Raw genomic sequence first — 24537 nt, forward strand, 5'->3', positions numbered from 1 at the left:
CTTAGCAACCTTCCTGCCCATATCTTTCTTCACCACCATGTTCTGCCCTGCCAGGTTGCAGCTACCAGTCACTGAGTCCAAGATACTAATGTTAATTTAATAAAAGCCAGTACCTTTATTTTTTTATACAGGCTCAGATGCAATTGACAAACTGTTCATCTAATAGATATGTTCCTATATCCCTGTTTTCAGTTGCCCCTGTGACTTAGGAAGGCTGCGTGGTCTAGTGATTAGAATACAGGACTGGGAGTCAAGATGATTTATTTCAGAGTAGCAGCTGTGTTAGTCTGTATCCGCAAAAAGAAAAGGAGGACTTGTGGCACCTTAGAGACTAACCAATTTATTTGAGCATAAGCTTTCGTGAGCTACAGCTCACTTTATCGGATTCAGTGGAAAATACAGTGGGGAGATTTATATACATAGAGAACATGAAACAATGGGTGTTACCGTACACACTGTAAGGAGAGTGATCCATGTCATTTACACAAAGTAAAACTATTTCCCCATGTTTATTCACACACACACACACACCCCCCCCGTTCCTCACACGTTCTTGTCAACTGCTGGAAATGGCCCATGTGGATTATCGCTACAAAAGTTTTTTTTTTCTCTCTCCTGCTGGTAATAGCTCACCTTACCCGATCACTCTTGTTAGTGTGCATGGTAACACCCATTGTTTCATGTTCTCTGTATATATAAATCTCCCCACTGTATTTTCCACTGCATGCATCCGATGAAGTGAGCTGTAGCTGCTCATGAAAGCTTATGCTCAGATAAAGATGATTTATGATTCTAGTTCCTGCTTCTGCCACCGATATCCTGTACTGACCTTGGGTTCTTCTTTGTGCCGGTTTCCCCCATATAGGCAATGTGGATAGTAATACTTATTCTTGTTCATTAATGTTTTCCAAGGGCTTTAGGATCCTTTAGTGGGAGGTGGTATGTGCTGGGTAAGTGCAAAGTGTTTTGTCCTTTAAACTTTTCTAAATGTGTTAAGCTCCTTTTTTCAAAGAAGCGGCTTCGAACTGCATTCAGCATTGCGATGGCAGTCTCTCCGAAGTCTGCATAAAGCAGCATTATTACCTCCAGTGCCTTGTGCATGCACCACGGGATGGCAGTTGGCGTTGGTCTTTTGGCAATGGCATCATACCATGAATTCTCTTCCAAATCATTATCCACCCTAACCCCCAGCCCTTTGTTGTTGCTGCCTTTGAAACAGCAGCATTCCACTTTATATCTACACAGTGATTATTTCTCCCCAGGGGCATTACCATACATTTATCTATAGGAGGTCATCCCACTCACATCTGCCCAGCTGTCTGAGCTTGCCAGATCACTTTATATTTTTGATGTATCCTCTCTAGTGTCTGCTATTCCGCCTGGCTTGACATCACCCACAGATTTAATGAACGTGGAGTTAATGTTGTCTTCCATACTATTATGTGAATGAAGGGGAAAGAACAGTCCAAGTCCTAAAATGGATCATTGGAGGGACGCACTTGATACCGCCTTTCATTTTCAGACCGTGCTGTCGATCGCTATACAGCATTTCTACTTGGTTACAAAGCCGTTATTGTAACTGACACTGTTCTTGTCCATTTGGTTCCTCTGAGCCCCATTTCTGCCAATGGCCCCGCGATAGGCAGAATAATCTTCTAGCCAGCTCTGGCTCTGCAAGGTTCCTGAGGTGGTTAGAAAGGCTGCTGCGGAGCAAGGAAACTCCCTACCCACTCATGCTCCTGAGGAGGAGTGTCGTGTTCCTGGAGTTAGTCATATGTTCCTGGAGAACGCAATAAATGAACTATTACTTTTGAACCCTGCTTCCCCCATGTGGCATGATGCCCTGCTGCTGCTAGACTGCCAGAACTGAACCTTCCCCTAAATACAACATTAACAGTGAACAGAAAAGGTGAAGCTCAGAAGTACGCCAAGCATCCCTATTAACCAGCCTGTGAGGGGTGCATGGCACAACAGTGAGTTTTAATTGGGGAATTGCTCCCCTGGATTAGGTCCAGTATCTTGTCACATATCAGCTGTTGCAGAGGAAGGTGCAAAAAACCACATGGTGGAGAATTATGGAATAATCTGCCTAGGGGGAAGTTTCTTCCTAACCGCTGTCAGCCAGTGGTTAACTTTTCCCTGGAAAGAACAAGATCGTTTATCTGGAAGACTGACTGGTTGAAAAGGGAGAGAATTCTGAAAAGGTGGGATAATATTCCTAATGCCCCTCCACCCCAAGCCTGGTCAGCACAAATATTTGCCTTTAACTCAGTTTTCTATTGTTTTGGTCTTTGCATGTCATCTTTAAATAAAGATGGAATTGAATTTTCCAGGTGAAGTCCATTGCTAGCAATATCTGTATGTGCTATGTACTGCCAGCATAAAAGGATTAAGGTGCCATCACTATATGAAACATCAACACCATTAAATAAATTTTTAGGCATAGAAACACTAATGCCTATCAGTTGGACTCAATAACTTTTTTTAAAAAAGATTTTCTTTGCCTTTAATTTGTTCCCTTAGAGCATTTTGTGCCTTGTTGACCTTGAAACCTGACTGCAAATTACAAGAAAAATAACCTACAAAATATATTAGAACATTTTTATTCTCTGTCGTAACCATTCCCCTTTGGAGTTTGCAGCTCCAATGTTAGTGCCTGGAAACTAGAGTGAACCCAACTAGAGAGAGATTAATGTAGTTTTACTTCATTCACACAATTAGATAAATTGTAAAACTGGCAAGGTATGTAAACCTTGTAACCTGACAGGAACCTGGTAAAATCCCAATCATGGGCCTGTTGCTGATCTCATATCAGTTTCATACCAAGGTGGGTCCATTGACTTAAGTGGAGCCACTCCTCATTTACAATGTAAATGAGAAGGGCATTATCCTCTATATGAATTGCTGAGGAAGTGCCATCCTGCTCATTCATTGAGTGACCTGGCTTCAGTGACAAAATTGTGCAACTTGATAGGCCAGAGGAGGATATATGGGCTTTGGAGAAGATTCAGTGTGGGATCTGGTTTATGTTGGATATCTTTCCCCATCAGAAGAACTATGGGCTGTCTTTGCAAGAGTATAGATTCACTTGTCTGGTGGGTCTCTGTGACGTTATTGATATAATCTGGGACCATATAGATCATTGTTGCAACCAAAGTCCTGTAGTGGCACCAAATCTTGTATAAAGGGGGTCAAATAAGGTGTCTAAGACAAGGTGGTGGTTTGCTGGTTATGATTATGCTATCTATATACATGTATCATTTTTGTATTTAAAGTTATAAGTATTGCTCTATACTGTCTGTAGTTCAAACTTGTGCTATGCTTCTGGGTGACACCCCAGACAAGTTGGTGTCAGCTCTGCCTAGCCTGCTTGATGGCCCATTAAGGACCATCAGCTATACAACTGACCCACTGAGAGAAGGCAGACATGCCTTGCAACTCAGCAAGGTGTGCAGGGACCTCCTGTGGACAGAACTCTGAGGTGTTTCCAGGCCATGTGATGGGATTCTTGTCTTTGGGACAAAGAAAGACAGACCACATGGCAAGAGACTATAAAAAGCTGCTGCAGCTCCTCCATCTTGTCCTCAGTCCTGCTTCATACCTCTGGAGGGACTTTGCTAAAAACGGAAGCTCTAAACAAAGGACTGAAAGACCCATCCCAGGTGTGGATGTTCTCCAGAGACTTAATTTGAACCTGCAGTTTATTCTATCACTGCTGCAAGCCTGAACCAAGAACTTTGCCATGACTGTATGTCATTGATTCCATTTAACCAATTCTAGCTCTCATCTATATCTTTTTCCTTTCATGAATAAACCTGTAGATTTTAGATTCTAAAGGGTTGGCAACAGTGTGATTTGTGGGTAAGATCTGATTTGTATATTGACCTGGGTCTGGGGCTTGGTCCTTTGGGATCGAGAGAACCTTTTTTCTTTTCCTGGGGTATTGGTTTTCATAACCATTTGTCCCCATAACGAGTGGCACTGGTGGTGATCCTGGGAAACTACAGTGTTTAAAGAAATTGCTTGTGTGACTTGTGGTTAGCCAGTGGGGAAAACCAAAGTCTTCTCTGTCTGGCTGGTTTGGTTTGCCTTGGTGTGCATAGAAACCCCAGCCTTGGGCTGTAACAGCCCTGTTTGAAGCAATTTGTCCTGAATTGGCACTCTCAGTTGGGTCCCACCAGAACCAGCATTGTTACAGTCTCTTACATCTCACATGGTTTAAATAATAACTTTTAAATATTAATGTTGGGGAAGGAAGGAAGAAGGGAGGCTGTATTAGAGGAGTCCCTAAAATTACAGTAGTAATCCAACCGTAATGGCTAGGAGACTCTTTGAGCTGGTGTGCATGCTGTGGCTGTGCTCACCAGAGGGGTATAGAGGGAGCTAAAGTGTGGCCCTCTAACTGCCCCGCACAGAGCCTGATGGTGAGCTCTGAGAGGTTCCTAGTGCGTTTCAGAGGAGACTACATCAAAGCACGATCAAAACCTTTTACTGTGCATCATCAAGATGTATGTGGGGCCGTTGGAGCACTCCATAGCTTATTCCCCTCTGATATGTATCGCCACACCATGTAAACAGCCCCTTTGAGAATTACCAAATTGTGGGTCAAATCCTGACCCTATTGAAGCCAATGGGACTTTTTTCATTGACTTAGACTCATAGATATTAAGGTCAGAAGGGACCATTATAATCATCTAGTCTGACTTCCTGCACAATGCAGGCCACAGAATCTCACCCACCCACTCCTGCGATAAACCTCTCACCTATGTCTGAGCTATTGGAAGTCCTCAAATCATGGTTTAAAGACTTCAAGGTGCAGAGAATCCTCCAGCAAGTGACCCATGCCCCATGCTGCATAGGAAGGCAAAAAACCCCCAGGGCCTCTTCCAGTCTGTCCTGGAGGAATATTCCTTCCCGACCCCAAATATGGCGATCAGCTGAACCCTGAGCATATGGGCAAGATTCACCTAGGAAAGAATTCTCTGTAGTAACTCAGATCCCACCACACCTAACATCCCATCACAGGCCATTGGGCCTATTTACCATGAATAGTTAAAGATCAATTAATTGCCAAAATCGTGTTATCCCATCATACCATCTCCTCCATAAACTTATCAAGTTTAATCTTGAAGTCAGATAGGTCTTTTGCCCCCACTGCTTCCCTTGGAAGGCTGTTCCAGAACTTCACTCCTCTGATGGTTAGAAACCTTCGTCTAATTTCAAGTCTAAACTTCCTGATGGCCAGTTTATATCCATTTGTTCTTGTGTCCACATTGGTACGGAGCTTAAATAATTCATCTCCCTCCCTGGTATTTATCCCTCTGATATATTTATAGAGAGCAATCATATCTCCCCTCAGCCTTCTTTTGGTTGGGCTAAACAAGCCAAGCTCCTTGAGTCTCCTTTCATAAGACAAGTTTTCCATTCCTCGGATCATCCTAGTTAGCCCTTCTCTGTACCTGTTCCAGTTTGAATTCATCTTTCTTAAACATGGGAGACCAGAACTGTACACAGTATTCCAGATGAGGTCTCACCAGTGCCTTGTATAACAGTACTAAAACCTCCTTATCTCTCCTGGAAATACCTCTCCTGATGCATCCCAAGAACGCATTAGCTTTTTCCACGGCCATATCACATTGGCAGCTCATAGTCATCCTGTGGTCAACCAATACTCCAAGGTTCTTCTCCTCCTCCGTTACTTCTAATTGATGCGTCCCCAGCTTTTAACTAAAATTCTTGTTATTAATCCCTAAATGCATAACCTTACACTTCTCACTTTTAAATTTCATCCTATTACTATTACTCCAGTTTACGAGGTCATCCAGATCCTCCTGTATGATATCCCGGTCCCTCTCTGTATTGGCAATACCTCCCAGCTTTGTATCATCCGCAGACTTTATTAGCACACTCCCACTTTTTGTGCGGAGGTCAGTAATAAAAAGATTAAATAAGATTGGTCCCAAAACTGATCCTTGAGGAACTCCACTGGTAACCTCCCTCCAGCCTGACCGTTCACCTTTCAGTATGACCCACTGTAGTCTCCTCTTTAACCAATTCCTTATCCACCTTTCAGTTTTCATATTGATCCCCACCTTTTCCAATTTACCTAATAATTCCCCATGTGGCATGGTATCAAACGCCTTACTGAAATCTAGGTAAATTAGATCCACTGGGTTTCCTTTGTCTAAAAAATCTGTTACTTTCCCAAAGAAGGAGATCAGGTTGGTCTGGTACGATCTACCTTTTGTAAAACCATGTTGTATTTTGTCCCATTTACCATTGACTTCAATGTCTTTAACTACTTTCTCCTTCAAAATGTTTTCCAAGACCTTGCATACTACAGGTGTCAAACTAACAGGCCTGTAGTTACCCGGATCACTTTTTTTCCCTTTCTTAAACATAGGAACTATGTTAGCAATTCTCCAATCATATGGTACAACCCCTGAGTTTACAGATTCATTAAAAATTCTTGCTAATGGGCTTGCAATTTCATGTGTCAATTCCTTTAATATTCTTGGATGAAGATTATCTGGGTCTCCCGATTTAGTCCCATTAAGCTGTTTGAGTTTCGCTTCTACCTCAGATATGGTAATATCTACCTCCATATCCTCATTCCCATTTGTCATGCTACCATTATCCCTAAGATCCTCTTTAGCCTTATTAAAGACTGAGGCAAAGTATTTGTTTAGATATTGGGCCATCCCTAGATTATCCTTGACCCCCACTCCATGCTCAGTGTTTAGCAGTCCCACTTCTTCTTATTTATATGGCTACAGAACCTTTTACTGTTGGTTTTAATTCCCTTTGCAAGGTCCAACTCTACTTGACTTTTAGCCTTTCTCACTTTATCCCTACATGTTCTGACCTCAGTAAGGTAGCTTTCCTTGCTGATCCCTCCCATCTTCCACTCCCTGTATGCTTTCTGCTTTTTCTTAATCACCTCTCTGAGATGTTTGCTCATCCAGCCTGGTCTACAACTCCTGCCTATGAATTTTTTCCCTTTTCTTGGGATGCAGGCTTCCAATAGCTTTTGCAGCTTTGATTTGAAGTAATCCCAGGCCTCCTCTGCCTTTAGATCCATAAATTCTTCAGTCCAGTCTGCTTCCCTAACTAATTTCTTTAATTTTTGAAAGTCAGCCCTTTTGAAATAAAAAACCCGAGTTGCAGATTTAGTTTTGTTTATCCTTCTGTTCAGTTTGAACTGAATTAGCTCATGATCACTTGAACCAAGGTTGTCCCCTACAACCATTTCTTCTGAGGTCCTCACTATTCACCAAAACCAAATCTAAAATGGCATCCCCGCTAGTCGGTTCAGCAGCTACTTGATGAAGAAATCCATCAGCTATCGCATCTAGGAGAATCTGAGCCCTATTATTATTACTAGCACTTGTCCTCCAGTCTGTATCTGGGAAGTTAAAGTCTCCCATGATCACGCAGTTTCCATAGTATTTACTTCATTAAAAACATTAAAGAGGGCTCTATCCATATCCAGATTAGATCCCGGCGATCTATAGCACACCCCAAGCGCTATCCCAGGGGAGGCTCTAGTAGTTTTCTTCCCCAATGTGATTTTTGCCCAGACGGACTCTGTCTTATCCATTCCATCGCTTCTTATTTCTTTACAGTCTACCTCATCACTGATAGACAATGCTACTCCACCACCTTTACCTTTATTTCTGTCTTTCCTAAGCAGCACATACCCTTCAATACCTGTAGTCCAGTCATGACTGCTATTCTACCATGTTTCTGTTTTCCCTTAATATCTGGTTTCACTTCCTGCACCAGTCGCTCTAGTTCCTCCATTTTGTTACCTAGGCTCCTCGCTTTGGTGTACAAACATCTTAATTTTTGCTGTTTGGCCTCGCTCACATTCTTTACCCGATTAGGCAAGGACATTCTGCAGGCAATATGACCTATTAGACTGGTATGTACACTGCCCGTCCTCCTTACGTCCATTCTCCTACCCACTGCTGTATCCTTTCTTACTTTGTTTTCTTCCCTCTCAATGTTAAAATCCGGTGTGGAGATTACCTGGACATCTCCCAACCATCTCCCCCAAATTCCTAGTTTAAAGCTCTCTTAATCAGTTGTGCCAGCCTCCATCCTAGAAGTCCATTTCCTTCCCTACTCAGATGAAGTCCATTCCGAGAGAACTGTCCTCTGTCCATGAATGCCTCCCGGTGGCCATACATCCCAAAGCCCTCCTTATAGCACCACTGCCTGAGCCATCTGTTGATAGTCATAATCTTGTCACACCTTTGTTTCCCTTCTCTAGGAAGAGGCAGAATCCCACTGAAGATCACCTGAGCCTCGATTTCCTTAAGTGTCTTCCCCAGCCTAGCATAGTCTCCCTTAATACTTTCCAGTGAGAATCTAGCCGTATCATTTGCTCCCACATGCAGAATAATTAGGGGATTCTTTCCTGCTCCCTTTAGGATCCTTTTCAACCTCAGGTCTACATCCCGTATCTTAGCACCTGGTAGACAGCACACCCTTCTATTCTCTGGATCAGCTCTGGTTACAGGCCCGTCCATTCTTCTCAGTGAGGAGTCCCCGATCACGTAGACCTGCCTTTTTCCTGGTGATGGTGCAGTTCTCTGGTCTATCCCCTGTTTCCTCTGGCTGCAAGTCCTTTCCATTCCTATTCTCCCTTGTAATCCTCTTCAACCCATCCTGTATCCTCCTGGGGCTCATATTTGGTGTAGTCTCCATTGACTCTTCCCCTTTTCCTATAGGACTAGCCACTCTTCTCTTCTTTCTTGCCCTTCCACCTTCAGTGACAACCTGCTGAGCCCCTTCTTCATTTTCCAACTCTGCAAACCTGTTCTTGAACTCTATTTCTCCTTCACTAGCCTGTCTTTTCCTCTGCCTGGTACTCTTAGTCACATGCTTCCACTGTCCATTTTCTTCACCCAGCAGTCTCCCCTCAGAGTTCTTCAGTCCTGCTTCCATCTGCAAGTCTGAGCTTTTCCCTTCAGCAGCCTCATGTCTTTGCTCCATAATCCGCTTGAACCCCCTTCTAAACTCAACCAGACTTTCCACCTGCATCTTCAATCCTCAGATCTTTTCTTCCATCAGCTCTATCAGAAGGTACTTCATGCAGACGAAACTCTTTCCAGGTACCCCCTCCAGGATCATTTACGTACTGCAGCTTCCACATCCAGTCATCTTCATTGTGTCTTCCACTACTTGGGTCACTACCGCTGCTGCCTCTGTATTTGTCATAGGCTTCCCACCTAAATCCTGTTAATCTGGGAAACACAAACCACACCAAAACATCACCACCCACAGCAAAAACAAACCCCGAACGAGCACCAGTGGGTCAGAACATCACCCTTTGTGTATTAGCAATTAAGGTCCTGATCCTTACACACATTCTTAGCTTTACTCATATGATTAATACATGTGACTTCAGTGGGACTGATTAGATGAGTAAATGGGACTGTGGCTTAAATAAAGGTGAGCTTGTGTGTGTTTTTCAGGAGCGCAGTCCAAGTGAACAAATATGGGGCTCAAACCAGATTGCGATGCACTATCTACCTTAACTTCTTTTGACTGATGTAGCCTGGATTTAGTTAGTATACTTCTCGGTATACCACACCTGCGAGCAGTGGGGGGCAATCTGTGGCCCGTGGGCCATAGGCGCCCTGTCAGGGTAGTCTGCTGGCAGGCCATGAGACAGTTTGTTTACATTGACCGTCTTCAGGCCCGGCCGCTCACAGCTCCCAGTGGCTGCGGTTCGCCATTCCCGGCCAATGGGAGCTGAGGGCAGCTGTGCCTGCGTACAGTCAGTGTAAACAAACTCTCGCGGCCGGCCAGCGGGTGACTCTGATGCGCTGCAGGTTGCCCACCACTGTTCTATAGTAAGTTTTGCAAATGGAATTAAAGTTTAGTAATACAAGACTGACTGTGCTTAGCTAGGACATTTTGCTGAGAAGAGGGGTTAAACTGCTGTGTAGTTTGGGGGCTGGGGTGGGGACAAATATTAGGTTTGTAGATTAGTGAAGTGGGAATCAGTGTGATTCTGTGGTATTCTGAAAACAAGGAAGTGAAACCTCAAAAAGCTTCATTGAGACCCCCATAGATTGCTGTTCAGAGGTTGATCTTACAGTGCCATATGGGCCACAGCACCGTATTACTGCAGGCTGAGCTAAGGATAGAGCCCACACTTCCAACCTGAGCTTAGAGTTCCCTTACTTGGGTGTATTTGTCAAACTCTTTGCTCATGGTGGGACAAGAATGAAAATAAAATAATCCCCTTCTGCAGTCATTTGTTTACTTTATCTCTCTTCTGCATTAACCCAGCACTGACTTTGTCTATACTGAAGGAGAGAGGGAGAGAAAGGGTCAGCTTCCTTTCTATGTTAGCTTGCTCTCTTTGCATAAGAACATGAGAATGGTCTGACCCAGTATGGGCGGTAGTCCACTATCCTGTCTTTTGGCAGTGACTGGTGCCAGATGCTTTAGAGGGAATGACCAGAACAGGGCAATTTATCGAGTGAGCCATCCCCTGTTATGCAGTCCCATCTTCTGGCAGTCAGAGGTTTAGGGACACCCAGAGCATGGGGTTGCATCCCTGACCTTCTTCGCTAATAGCCATTGTTGGACCTATTCTCCATGAATTTGTCTAATTCTTTTTTGAACCCAGTTATTCTTTTAATCTTCACAACATCCCCTGGCAACGAGTTCCACAGGTTGATTGTGCGTTGTGTGAAGTGTTTCCTTTTGTTTTTTTTGTTTTAAACCTGTTGCCTGTTAATGTCATTGGGTGACCCCTCGTTCTTATGTCGTGTGAAGGGGTAAATAACGCTTCCTTGCTCACTTTCTCCACAGCATTTGTGATTTGATGGACCTCTGTCCTATCCCTCCCTTAGTCGTCTCTTTTCTAAGCTGCACAGTCCCCGTGTTTTTAATCTCTTTTCATATGTGAAATACTCCTTATGCTGGCCTAAAACCTGCTGTCTATTGGCCCTGTTTCGAAGTCACACTTTTGTGTGTACATTGGGCAGTTGCTAGCGTCATAACTGTAATGTCAGAAATGGGGTCTGATGACCCTACTGTAAGATCCGGTAGAGTGAGGCGATGGGCAGCCATTGGGATGACCCCTTTTGGGAAGCACAGATAATGACAGTTAACAAAAGTTTAAAAAAACAAACACACCCCACCTGCATTGGACACACAGGCCATGCGTTATTTGTGACTTCCAGTACTTCCATGTTTTGTGTGAGTGCCCAATCTGAGATTACTTAAAGGAGCCTGATTTTCAGGAAGGCCTAAGCACTCGCCCTCTGAAAGTTACACCTCTTTAAGGTGTCTCAAGTTAGGCACCTGAAATACCTGGCTCTATTAGACATGCTTGGCCTGAAGATAAAGTGTGTTGAATACACAGGGGGGAAGGGGCAGGTAACAGCATGGTGAGATAGATGTTTGCTCTGGATTTGGGTAAAACGAAGCTCTCCTGAGGATTTTGGCTTTGTCTGCAGCTTCTGGTGACTAGGGATGGTCTAAGGTCATAAAGCAAGTCCACTGGCAGAAGCTGGTCCCGGTGCAGAATCCCCCGGCGGGGTGGGAGGGTGGCTGTTGGGCTCCCTATGCAGCCAGTTGATTTTTTTGTCATTGGACAAAGGCTGAAAATGAATTGTTTTTTGGCACCGCTGGGTATCTGGCCAGCTTTGCTTATGTCCAATGCTAGTTCTGCAGGCGATTCCAATTATCTGATTTGGATCAGCGGCCCAAAGTTACCAGCAATGCTGCATCTCACACAGCTGATGCCAACTGAGTTGTAAACTGCATAATACAAAACCAAATTCTTTGCAATCACGCAGCAGCCTCCCTGGACAAAACTGGCAGGCTCTCTCTCTCCCTGACCTCCCCAGGCTCCCTTTTTTAAAGTTCCCTTAATGGGGTCATTAGTATAACTTGAGGCTGCCTGGCTGACTCGCTAATGAGGCTCGGCTGCCTTCCCTCAGATCCAGACAGGCTTGGAGAGGGGTCCATAAAACCTGGCGATGATCATGGGGATTTGGATTCAATCTTCAAAATTCTGTGGGAGCTCATCTAATGTCCCTGGCAGTGGTTAGCAACCCTTACACACCCCGGGACCCCACTCACGGGTAAGTGGAGGCTACCCCTTTGCATAAGTTTGGGAGTCTCACTGCCCAGCAGTGGGGGACTTCCCTGTCAATCCTCGAAGGGCTCTACAGCCTGTCACAATATGCCTGCTTTTGTGTTGTGAAAATAGATTTTCAATGGTTTGTTTACAGCAACCCTGATGTTTGTGGGAGTTGTGTTTTCCTGATACTGTGGGATACTGGAAAATGCATTAGAGTGAATTCAGTGGCTTCTAACTCACCAGGGTGCAAAGGGTCAATGCTCCTAGCAGCTGCTGCATTCCTCTTGCTTGGTACAGGGAGTTTTAATTCCACTGGTTAATTTATTTCCCCACAATGTGACACTGTGTTCCCTGAACTATTTTTCATCTTCAAATTGCAATCTGCCGGTTAGTTCCTGTAAGGCCTGCTGTGCTCTGCGTTTATGTTCCTGTTCTCAGCCGCTGCGTTGCAACCACATCATATATCAGGTACATAAGCAGCAGAAAGAATGAATAGATCTAAAGGTCCCATGCCATTTACATGAACAGATCTGTAGCTTATATTCACCCTAAGAGGATCTGCAGGGTGACTCTCATATGGGCGGTACGGTCTGTATCGCTTAGCAGATTCACAGCTCAAGGGTGCCTTTTCTCCCATTGAGTCATAAGAGATTTATGAGCATAACTCCCATTGTTCATTAATGGGAGCCATCCATGAAAATTACCCGTTCATCCATTGGAGAATAGATTTAGTCTTTTATCTGAGAATCAGAGGAAAGTCACTGTGGTATAATCAAAGGAAGAAGTCTTTCTTGGAATATGATTTGTTGGTACCGTCTGACCACCATATGTTGTTCGACTTTCATCCTTTTTTGGCAAGATATAAAATCATCTGGACAAAAAGTGGGGCTCTGTGGTTGAGAAATCTATTTAAAAGCAATACAGTATTAAAATGGACTAGCTGTGCCTGAAATGTTTTGTAGATTTATTTGCTGTCAGAGGCTGATAAAATATTTGAGGAAAATGGCCTAGTTCTGTTTAGGCAGTTTCCTGTGAGAGGGACTAGAGAGATGGATTGAATCATTTTTTATTTTAATTGTACAAGTATACTGTTAACCATTATAAATCTGTTTTCTATCAATTGTTCTCTCTTTTTATTTTTTTCCCTCCCTCTCTGGCCTATCATGCAGTGTTTATTTTAAGACATCATCTGGAATAGTAAACGCTTTTGCAGTTGAACATGTGGAAAAGCTCAGTCTTGTGGTGTCTACATCTTAACTGTCTCTCTAGCAGTATCTGATTGAAAATAAAGCCAGTGCACCTAATCGAAGACGCTGGTTTTTATAACGAGGCTTGTTTCACAGATAGTTAACTGTCTTGGCTCACAGCCCTTAGCCCTGGTCTTGTGCATGTTCTTTTACCTTCTAAAATTTGTAAATCTCTCTCTAGCTCAAAAATGATATAGTTTTGAATAAAATACCTTTTTGGTGCACACATAAAACACCCAAAACCCAACCCCACAACTCTTTTTGCAGCCTGAATTAACCACAGGGCTAATTACTAACAGTCTGGATAACAAAGTCCCTTCATGGCTAAAACACTAACGAGATTTTTCTCTGTGCTCCTTAAGACTTCACATAATAATGGAGGGCCAAGTTCTTAATAGCCTAACTGTCAGGAATAGTCTTGAAGGGCTTATCTACATTACAAAAGTAGCACTGGTTTAACTAAACTGATTTAGCTAAAGTAGTGCAAGTCCCAAATGTAGACACACTTAACTGATTTCATGCTTGCTTAAATCAGCTTGCGTGGGTAAATTACTGAATTAAGATAAACTGGTTTGTGTGTCTACATTGGGGTTTGCACCAGTTTAATCAGAACAATTTCATATTAATTGTCATAGCAGTGCACCTCTTCTAATGCCGACAAGGCCTAAAATGATCAGCTTTTAGCTCAGAATGTAGTTTGAGTTCATCTAACATAATGTATGAATGATGAAATCATTAGTTATGAAATATCAGCCTTAAAGGGTTTTTTTTTCCTTACATGGATGACTGTTTCATATCATTTGAACACTAATGCCTAGAGTATAATCTCTCCAAATATTATAATAGTTTTATGTATAAGGTAGATGGGGTTAAATTCTGTATTTTCATGTGAACTCTGAATATCACTAGAGTATTCAGAAAGGAATTACCTTATTGTGCCTTAGAGGGTACTTATCAAATCCATTTTGTTGAAAACTTAATATACTGAGACAGAACAAATGGAAAGCTGATCGGAATATTAAATAAACAGCACAAAATTTCATTGCTTTTGCTGGCTGTAGAAGTGCGACACGGATTGATTCACTTTAGAATATTGTGTAGGATCTGAGACTTAGTACTGATTAAAATTAGAGGGAATTAGGGATGAGAGAGATTTCACCATGATATCTTTGTAGGGATCTTTACCTTCTTACAGCAAGTAGTTAAGATAGGAGCCAGTGCAAATCCATTGACTGCTGCTGTTGTTCCTGCTGATAGGTATCGATAGTCAGCAGAAATCAGTAGAGTGGCTCTGGGTTTAATTTTACATCCATGCACCTGAGAGCCAAATTGGGCCCAATGTTTTTTAAATATGTATTTACAATTCTCAGACCACATATGCTGGTGTGCATCTCTACCTTCAGCATTGGCCTGGTGTATGTACAATCCTGTGAGTACCCAGCACCCTTTGCAATTGGACACTGGCTTTGTGTCTCCTTGTATCACAATCTCTCTCCCCTTCTGCATACAGTGATCCCCCCACTTCCTTCCTTTTTTCCTCTTCTCGTTTCCTTCCAGGGCAACTGGTGTGTTGTTTTTTTCTATCTGACCCTCCTGTCCACCCTTCTGCAACTTCAACCACTCCCAAGCTGCCTAGCTTCCCTAGTCCTCTTTGTATTGACCTCCGACTCCCATCTGCATTGCAGAGTCCAGTTCTTACTGAGTACAATGAGAAACAAGTTTGCTGCTCTCTGCTGCTGAACTGATTTGAACCTCAGAGCTCGTGAGTTCACCGTCTCCCACCTGTGAAGGAATAATGGAAAACTCTAGTGATTAATGTTAATAACTTAGCTCCATTAATATTTACTTAGTGTTTTCCTGTTCTTGGATACACACGAGCTAATTGCCATCCATTTGACCAGACCATCTATCTGTCTATATTGGTACTGAAATAACTCACATAACCATGATATGCGAGTGCCTCAGAAACATTAATGAATATGTCCTCACACCATCTCTGGGAAGTAAGGAAGGATTACTAACTCCATTTTACACTTGGAGAATGGAGGCTTAGTGAGATTAAGTACTTGCAGATCTACACTGCAAGAAAAGATCTGTAGCAATGAATCTCAGACCCTGGGCCAACTGAGTTTGGGCGTATGCTACGGGGCTAAAAATTAGCAGTGTAGATGTTCCTGCTCAGGTTCTGAGACCCATCCCCTTTGCTGGGTTTCAGAGCCCAAGTGGGAATGCTTACACTGCTATTTTCAGCCCATCACATGAGCCCTGCAAGCCCAAGTCAGTTGACCTGGGCTCTGAGGGTATGTCTACTGTGACAGGGTCGGGCCAGATGGCTACAGGAGAGTAATAGAAGGCAGATATATTCGCCCCAGGTTAAGTAGGTCCCTTTTCCCTGGGTAAGGTAAGAGGGAAGATTCCAGAACAATCAGGAACCTTCTGGAGACAATTAAGACAGACAGGCTGATTAGAACACCTGCAGCCAATCAAGAAGCTGCTAGAATCAATTAAGGCAGGCTAATCAGGGCACCTGGATTTTAAAAAGAAGGTCACTTCAGTTTGTGGTGTGCGCGCGAGGAGCTGAGAGTGAGAACGCATACTGTTGGAGGACTGAGGAGTACAAGCATTATCAGACACCAGGAGGAAGGTCCTATGGTGAGGATAAAGAAGGTGTTGGAGGAGGCCATGGGGAAGTAGGCCGGGGAGTTGTAGCTGTCACACAGCTGTTCCAGGAGGCACTCTAGACAGCTGCATTCTACAGGGCCTTGGGCTGGAACCCGGAGCAGAGGGCGAGCCCGGGTTTCCCCCAAACCTCCCAACTCCAGGTCAGACACAGGAGGAGTTGACCTGGACTGTGGGTTCACAAAAGCGGCCAAACTAAGGGCTGCCGTGAAGCTCCAAGGCGAGCAAATCTGCCAATAAGCGCAAGACCCACCAAGGTAGAGGAGGAACTTTGTCACACTACACTGCAGTTAAAATCCTGCTGCTGGCCTGTGCCAGGTAACTCAAGCTAAGAGGTTGTTTAATTGTGATGTAGACATTTGGGCTCAGGCTGCAGCTGGAGCTCCAGGACCTTCCCACCTTAGAGGGTCCTAGAACCTGAGCTCCAGCTGGAGCCCAAAGTCTACACCACAATTAAACCTTAGTCTGAGCCCAAGTCACAGCCACTGTTTTTTAATTGCAATGTAAACATACCTTGAGACTCATCACCGCGGCTTTTGTTTCATTGCATAATGTTTCGTTGTATAATGTGGCTGCTCACCTATTAAGAGTAAAGATAGATTTATAATTATAATTAGTGTCTATGTAGAAGACTAAAACTGCATATTTTCATAAGGATGTCAAATTTTTAGTTGCATAAATATGATGCTGACTTTAGCAAATGTTCAATTTTACATTAAAGTAAGAGATTTGTAAAGGCCTAGATTTACATAATTTAATTTTCTGCACAGAAGATACGGAAAATCAATAGCATGATTCATAGCCACACTGAAGAATTGCCACGCTGCCATTCTTTGATTGCTCAAGCTAAGAGTTCAAAGAGTTCTACAATTAATTTTAAATGTTGTGTGCTGACTTGGAGTGTTTCCCTTTAGAATCCCTAAATTGTTTAGACCCAGTCTCTTTCCTGTTTTGCCGGTAGGGCCTACCCAGCGCCTGGTGGCTGTGGAATTAGTAGCAAAACTTTACCTCTGGTGGAAGTGGTTATGTAGCATCCTTCTTCTGGTGAAGAAATCCAGAGTTTTCTGGAAAATCAGCTGCCATCTTGTTTACTGTCTACAATTATTCTGTATCTGCATGCTCAATAAAGTTATGACTATCCAACTCCGCATTGTGGGGCATTAGATAACAACTAGTTGCAGTGTACTCGTCCCAGGACACATGGTTCAAAGTCAGAACTTCCTGAAGTTCTGAACCACCATGTTCTTTTCCTCTTCCCCCGGCTGCTGCCTCCTCCTGTCTCCAGTCCCCGACGTGCTTTGTCACATCTCTCCCTATGGAGTTGCCTGTCCCTCTTCTGACTCCACATACTCCTTCTCCTTCACATTGATATCTCCTGCTCTCCTGTCATCAGCGAGGAGGAGAGAAAGTAGACCCTCTCCCAGTAGACAGGAGAAAGGGGTATGACATATTGAACCTGAATCCTGCAGCATGGACCCTGATTTCTTATTTCTTTAAGTTAAAGCTTTCACGATTGGATCCTGCAAGTGAACCAGGAATTTGGCAGCTGCCTGAAATATCAGGAAAAATACTCAAAATCAGAGGTTCTGATCAAATAACACAGTCTGTCAAGATTGTTGTTCATGTGGGTCGGGGGGAGCCCTACCGTATGTTTTTGGGAAATTCTTTTCTGACATCCACGCTGCTACAGAACTTCCAGTTTGCCACGAAATTTAGCATGGTTGTGCTGCAGAAATCACTTGGCTCTGCCATAAAATGAAGCTCTTTGCACTGCTTTGTAGGTGGGGCAGCTTAATACACCTGCTACTGAAATGTAGCAAGCTCCAAGTTCCCTTCGCACCAAGCTGGTGTTATTGAAGTATTATTTCAGTGGGAAGAATTGAACTGAACTGCCCATACTTGGTGTTCCATGAAGGTTTGTTGTAAGCCCAGCCTTGCTATGCTTGGCTTGAGAGGTGATGGGCATACAACACCTGTGGTACGGCTACTAGAAGCAGTAACCTTTTGGACACTTTACTGAAGTTAAGTGTTGGAATTATTTAATTCGTACCTTCCTGATTAAATAACAGAACTGAGAACAGTCAGACTTAAATTGCTGTTGAGTCAGACTATGCTTTTCAAATAATGCCTAGACAGTTCTCTTTGGAATTAAAAGGAGGTTTTATTTTTTGTGTTCTCTGCATTTATTATAAGACCTAGGTATGCAGATGCGGTGTATTGTGAAAGAAAATGGAATTCTCTGTCAGACTACCCTTCTGACATTTGTCAACTCATACAACTCAGATTTGATTGTCACGTGTACAGAAGCAATACACAAAATCTTCCTGTATAAACTTGCCCTCTTACGAAAGCTGAGCAATTCTTTAAAAGAAAGAAGCAGATGTTAACAGTGACAAGAAAAAAGCATGGAAGTACTCTGTGGCACAATGTAGTGAGTATTCCCTCTTTTGTTTCGTTTGGTGGGTTCAAGTTCTTTACTTTATGAACGCGAACCAGGTCGGTGGCTCCTTTTTAATGATGTTTTTGCTGTGTTGTGGTCTTGGGAGTGTACACAAAGTGGCTGCCTGACACTATCACCCCTTGCCTTGGCTGGAGGGCAGTGTCAATGTCCTCCATGATGGATTGGATGGCATGAGCTGCTGAAGTGTGACTTCCCCTCAATGAAGTTCTCAAGCTGTCACCACTTTGGCCAATTAATCTCAGCCTCACCAAAGACCTCCACACAGTGGTAGAGAGGGTTCTTCTTTGTCGTAGGAGAGCTGCCTGTTTGGGGATTTTCACATGTTGTTTCTGCTGTAGTGCTGTATCAAAAGCAGAAAGTTTATAGAATGTGCTGGACTCTGGCATGCGTGTTTCTCAAGAATCTGTCTACCTGCTGTTTTTCCGAGAGCAGTTATTGTTTTGTGTATGAATAGTAAAGCAAGTCCACAACGTACCCTTTGTGTGGCTAGATAGAAAGTCTATCGACAGTCTAAATGTCCTGGGCTAGACTCTCTGCTGGTGTACATCTGCTATTGATACCTTGCATGATACTCTTTATGGATAAATACTCTGTAAGATGTGCTTGGTGTTGTGAGTTTGTCAAGTCTGAGGTGAGAGTTGTTGGCAAAGAACAGGGGACTCTTTGCCTAGGAGCCTCTGTGTCACAGTAACCCATTGTTGTCTCTTCAGAGACCGTATGCCTGACTCAAGAGTCTGTACAGATACAGTCCAGGCTGAAATTGGGTTGTCATTTATTATTTGTGTTACTGTAGCGCCTAAGAGCCCCAGTCATGGCCCAGGACCCCATTGTGCTAGGTGCTGTATAAACATAGAACAAAAAGATAATCCCTTCCCCGAAGTGTACCCACCTAGCTCCCTTTCTTCCAATAGCATTGTCAGCTTGAACATCCTATGACTTCCTTCTCTCTTCTTTGCACCCTCTTCCATTCTGCTCCCCCACACCAAAGAAAGGTCTTCATTCAGAAGAAGCTAAAAAACGTATTCCGAAGGTAACTCAGTCATGAGGGTTTCCCAGTACGTCCTGTCTTCTGTGTCGTCTCTTTAGATTGTGAACTCTTCAGGAGTAAGGAGCATCTCTGTTTCATGAACAGCACCACGCCCATTGTCTCTGCTTAACATATAATATGTTTAGAGAGTGAACGTCATTTTCCTAATTGCTGCTGTTTCTTTCCTTTTCTCAGCTCTGACTGAAGGGTACGTTGGCTCACTACATGAAAACAGACATGGTAGTTCTGTGCAAATACGGCGGCGTAAGGCCTCGGGGGATTCTTACTGGGCTTACTCAGGTGAGTTGACTCATACTATATTGGAGTGAAATGTGACTGGGACACTGCCAACCCCCAAACTACCTGTTTGAAATGTTTGTTGTATTTGTTTTGCTGCTCCGTATGCATCAGAAACTTGAAACAGGAATCGACTTAATTTTGCAAGCTTTGCATCTTGGTTTTTTGTACTGACACTCCTGAAAATTCAAGAGCTTGACTGACCCACTGTGACCTTGCCTTCCACACACAACAGCCCAATTATATAGCACTCTCATGCACTGCTCTTGGAGCCGCTGCACTCCCCCACCCGCTCTCCACAGAATGGCACTGAAGACTTGTGATGGTTCTTGGAGTGCCCAGGACTGAGTCCCCTAGGTACCTCCCTGAGACTTGCTGGTGCTTAACTGTGTGTCAGCTCCCAGTCTGTCTGCCACCCAAGCACTCTGGGATATACCAGCCTTCCCTTTGCCTTGTAGATTAATAATAGGTGCACCCCATCACCGAACCCTTTGGAAACATTCCCCTACAGTAATCAGCCCTTTAACCACTGAACACTCTCAGTAATACCGGGTCTGCTCTCCCCAAAGGAGCAAAGCACACGCCAGCTTGAATGATTCAGCTCCGGATCACCTTCTTAAATAATATCACAGCACTGAGATACGTTTATAGTGAAAACAATCATACGTTTATTATCAAATATCAAGATTCAAGAGCGAGTGAGTAAGGATCATGGTAACAGGAGGGTTACAGATGCAACAAAATCATTACATGGTTCCTAGAGACTAAACTTAAAACATATTCAGACAGAAAGTTAGCCTAAGTTATCTCACCTCAAATGTCCTTTGCAGCATTTTCAGCCAAGCAGGGTTGAGAGCCTGTTTTCATTAATGTAATCTCATTGCCCGATTACTTCCTAGATTCAGGATAAAGAGGTGTCTTCCTTGCCATCTCCTTATATCCCCAGAGTTCATTGTTTGTTCCCCAACTCAGGAGAACCACCGTGGCTTATTTACCTGTGTTTTGTTATCCTGTTGATTTCACATCTCCCTATTAGCTTTGTATGTAAACTGTGTTAGCTTATAATGTTTAAATTACAAGTTGCACAGACAGGTGAATAAACCTCCTTTGTCTGAGAGAAAATCTGGTTGCTAGTTCTTCCTTGACAGGAATATATTTTCAGGATACATACATTACTTTTTACAAAGTATCTGTATGTACATATCACAATGATATTAATGAACTGTGTGAGCGTGGCTTTCATTTAGGACCTTATATAATATTCTTTGGTGAACCATAATGTATATACCAGGATCAGGATATTCTTGTAACCCCCTTTACTGGTTGGCATTGAGGTGTTCTTAGGGTTACATGAGTATTGTATATTTTAAGTGTGCATGCTTCCAATTTTACAGTTTTGTAGATTACGCTCCTGCTAGGTTTTCAACTCTTGGGCTCCCCGACCCCAGTCAAAAATCCCTTACCCACTTCTCACTCAGATACCAGTTTTCCAGGTCAGTCTTCCCACCACTGCTTCCTTTCCCCTCACTTTTCCCCAAACTTTCCCAACTTGGTCTCCTACTTCTCTTTCTTACCTCAGACAGTTCTTCTGGATCCTTCTAAGGAATTTTCTGTTCCCACAAATTCACACTTTACCATTTTCCCTTTCACAAATAATCCCCCAGCCTATCATATGCTATTCAAACAATCTCCCAGCATCTCACAGTGCAAGTGTGAGTGTCCAAATGCCAACCTTTTGGGGCTTTCAAACAACTGCTTTGCATGTATATATTTTACAGTTTTGCATGACAGTGAGACAATCTGATGCAACATATGTTAGAGAAGGTAGGATTTGGTGGATGTTTTATTGTTTGTCCTCTTGACTTGGTAGGAAAGGTTTAGGAGAAACCTGCTCTCTTGGATCAGTTTTGAGACTACTAATCAAGATACAAAGTAACTTGTACTAACCCACCTCCATATGCAATTCTCTGGTTATTGCAGACCTGGAAGCTTCTAGACCTCCAGTTTATTTGCAGACCAGTTCCTCAAGAACAGGGGTGGGGTGGGAGAAAAAAAAGGAAAGTTCATGTTGGTAGCTATGGTTCTGTTTGCAGAAACTGTTTCCACATACTTGTTTCTTTCTGAAGGTCCATTGTGTCATTAATTTTGCCACACTTCTTTTGAAAGGACTTGTGATGTATTTCACACATTTGATGTTAGTCCTGATGGAGACATTGTGCAGAACTGGTTTTATCAAAATGATAAAGTTGGGTTTCTAAGGAATTTGAATACTGATGTCAGCTAAATAGGAAAATTATAACCTAGATAATACTGCTAATTCTGTCCTCAGTAATAAATTATCAGTTTCACTGAAACTGCATGACTAGCTGAGGTTAGAATTCATCCATTAATACACAAAAACATCAGATGTCACAGTTTCCTTTAATTTGATGTCATAATAAGAGATGCTGTCTCATTTGCAAATGAGATCGTATAAACCAAATACACTTCAGTAACAGATGACAAATAAACTCTTTCCATTTAAATGTTGAGAATACTAGCAAATGAACAGGAAAGGTATTGTCACAAATTTTATTTCTTTATTGGAATTTAAATAATCTGATAGTAGAAGGAAACAAATCATGGAAAAATCTGTATGTTAAAATGGATAGTCTGTCGATTGTTATCTGTACTCTACCAACTATACAAAAATTACAGGTTAAGTGGTATTTAGCATGTTTCCTTGGTTTTGGTTATCTAAAAATGTAATTGGAATGTTCATTGCAGCCTATTAAAGGAAAATGTTTCAAGAAAACAAATAAAACACTGTTGGAATTAGTCTGCTGTCATAGATATGAAAACTATTTGCATGAGTTATTGGATTTTGTTTTTAATCAGTCCTGCAGTTTATGAACATCTCTGCATGTGACAATTTTCTAAATTTTATTTTCATGACTATTCAGTTTTTTCGTTGGTGACTAATATCACCTTTTCCCCAATAAAAGCTTTTACCTTCCACGACTCATTTTAGATGTATGTCAGTGTAAAATATATAGACCAATCTTTAATTACACGTTATCTATTGGCTTTTTTGCTTTGTTTTGTGTATTGATAAATCTCCAGCTTCTTCAGGGAAAATAGCCAATCTGTTTTGTTTTACAGAGAACAGATAGTGTTTTCTCAGTCGTCAATCACATGCAGTTCTACCTGATTAGTGTTATCTAATTAGAATCCTTTTCGTGACTATTGTTGATAAAAGAAGTAAAATTGGGAAATAGAGGCATAAGAATAACCACACTGGGTCAAACCAATGATCCATCTAGCCCAATATCCTGTCTTCTGTCAGTGGCCACTGTCAGATGCTTCAGAGGGAATGAACAAAACAGGCAGGGGTGAAAGTAACTTTAAAGGATTTACTCAGCTGGAGTCCTGAGTGGGGGCGTGGCCTCAACCGGAAGAGGCGATTTAAAGGCCCCGGGGCTCTGGCTGGGAGCACTGGGGCCTTTAAATCACCCTGGAGCTACCAGCTGCAGAGGCGGCTGTGAGCCCCGGTGAATTAACGGGCCCGGGGCTCCGGCCGCCGCAGAGCTCCAGGCATTTTAAATCCCTGCTGGAGCCTGGCTGCCAGAGCCCCAGGGCTCCGGCTGCCGGGCTCAGGCGGGGATTTAAAGGGCCCGGTGCTCCGGCCACTGCGGGGAGCCCCCGCCCGAGCCCCGCTACCAGAGCTCTGGTGATGCTTTAAAGGGTCCGGGGCTCCCTGCAGTGGGAGGGGAGCCCTGGGCCCTTTAAAGCGCCACCCGAGCCCTGCTGCCGGAGCTCTGGCAGAGCTTTAAAGGGCCTTGGGCTCCCCACAGCGGCCGGAGCCCCGGGCCCTTTAAATCCCCGCCGGAGCCCTGCCGCCACTCCCTGTAGCGGGGCAGGACACTGGCGGTGCTTTAAAGGGCCCGGGTCTCCCCGCAGTGGCAGGAGCACCTGGCCCTTTAAATCCCCGCCGGAGCCCGGCTCCGGCAGCCAGGCTCCAGCGGTGCTTTAAAGGGCCTGGGGGTCCTGCCACTGCGGGGAGCCCCGGGCCCTTTAAAGCGCGGCCCAAGCCCTGCTGCTGGGGCTCCGGAGGCAATTTAAAGGGCTTGGGGCTCCCTGCAGTGGCAGGACCCCCGGGCCCTTTAAATCACTGCTGGGGAAGCCGGTGCAGTCCGGCACGGCGTACTGGCTCTTGCTGGTACGCCGAACTGGACCGTACCAGCTTACTTTCATCTCTGAAAACAGCGGAATTTATTGAGGAATCCATCCCCTGTCATCCAGTCCTACTTTCTGGCACTTGGAGGTTTAGGGACACGCGGAGCATGAGGTTAGATTCATGAATATCTTGGCTAATTACCATTGATGGACCTATCCTCCACGAACTTACCTAGTTCGTTTTTGAACCCAGTTATACTTTTGGCCTTCACAACTTCCCCTGGGTATGAGTTCCACAGATTTACAGTGCATTGTGTGGAGTACATCCTTGAGGTTGTTTTAAATCTGCTGCCTCTTAATATAATTGGGGGACCTTTGGGTCTTGCGGTGAGGAGTAAATATAACTCTTTCTCCAGACCATTCGTGATTTTATGGACCTCTGTCCTATTCCCCCTTAGTCGTCTCTTTTCTAAGCTGAACGGTCCCAGGCTTTTTAATCTCTCCTCGTATGGAAGTTGTTCCATACCCAGAGTCATTTTTGTTGCTCTGCTCTACTTTT

The 24537-nt window shown here is 43.6% G+C and overlaps 1 protein-coding gene across 7 annotated transcripts in view; it reads left to right on the forward strand.

Moving 5' to 3' along the window:
- PTPRG (protein tyrosine phosphatase receptor type G) overlaps window positions 1-24537 on the forward strand; it is a 621815-nt gene that overhangs the window by 122482 nt on the left and 474796 nt on the right. For all 7 annotated transcript variants that reach the window (XM_084635116.1, XM_084635117.1, XM_084635121.1 and 4 more), the window contains exon 2: window positions 19722-19826. In XM_084635116.1, coding sequence (XP_084491242.1) covers window positions 19722-19826 — 105 coding nt within the window. The remainder of the gene's footprint in view (window positions 1-19721; window positions 19827-24537) is intronic.

Source organism: Lepidochelys olivacea, assembly GCF_965140295.1.
Source record: "Lepidochelys olivacea isolate rLepOli2 genome assembly, chromosome: 7".
NCBI lineage: Eukaryota > Metazoa > Chordata > Testudines > Cheloniidae > Lepidochelys > Lepidochelys olivacea.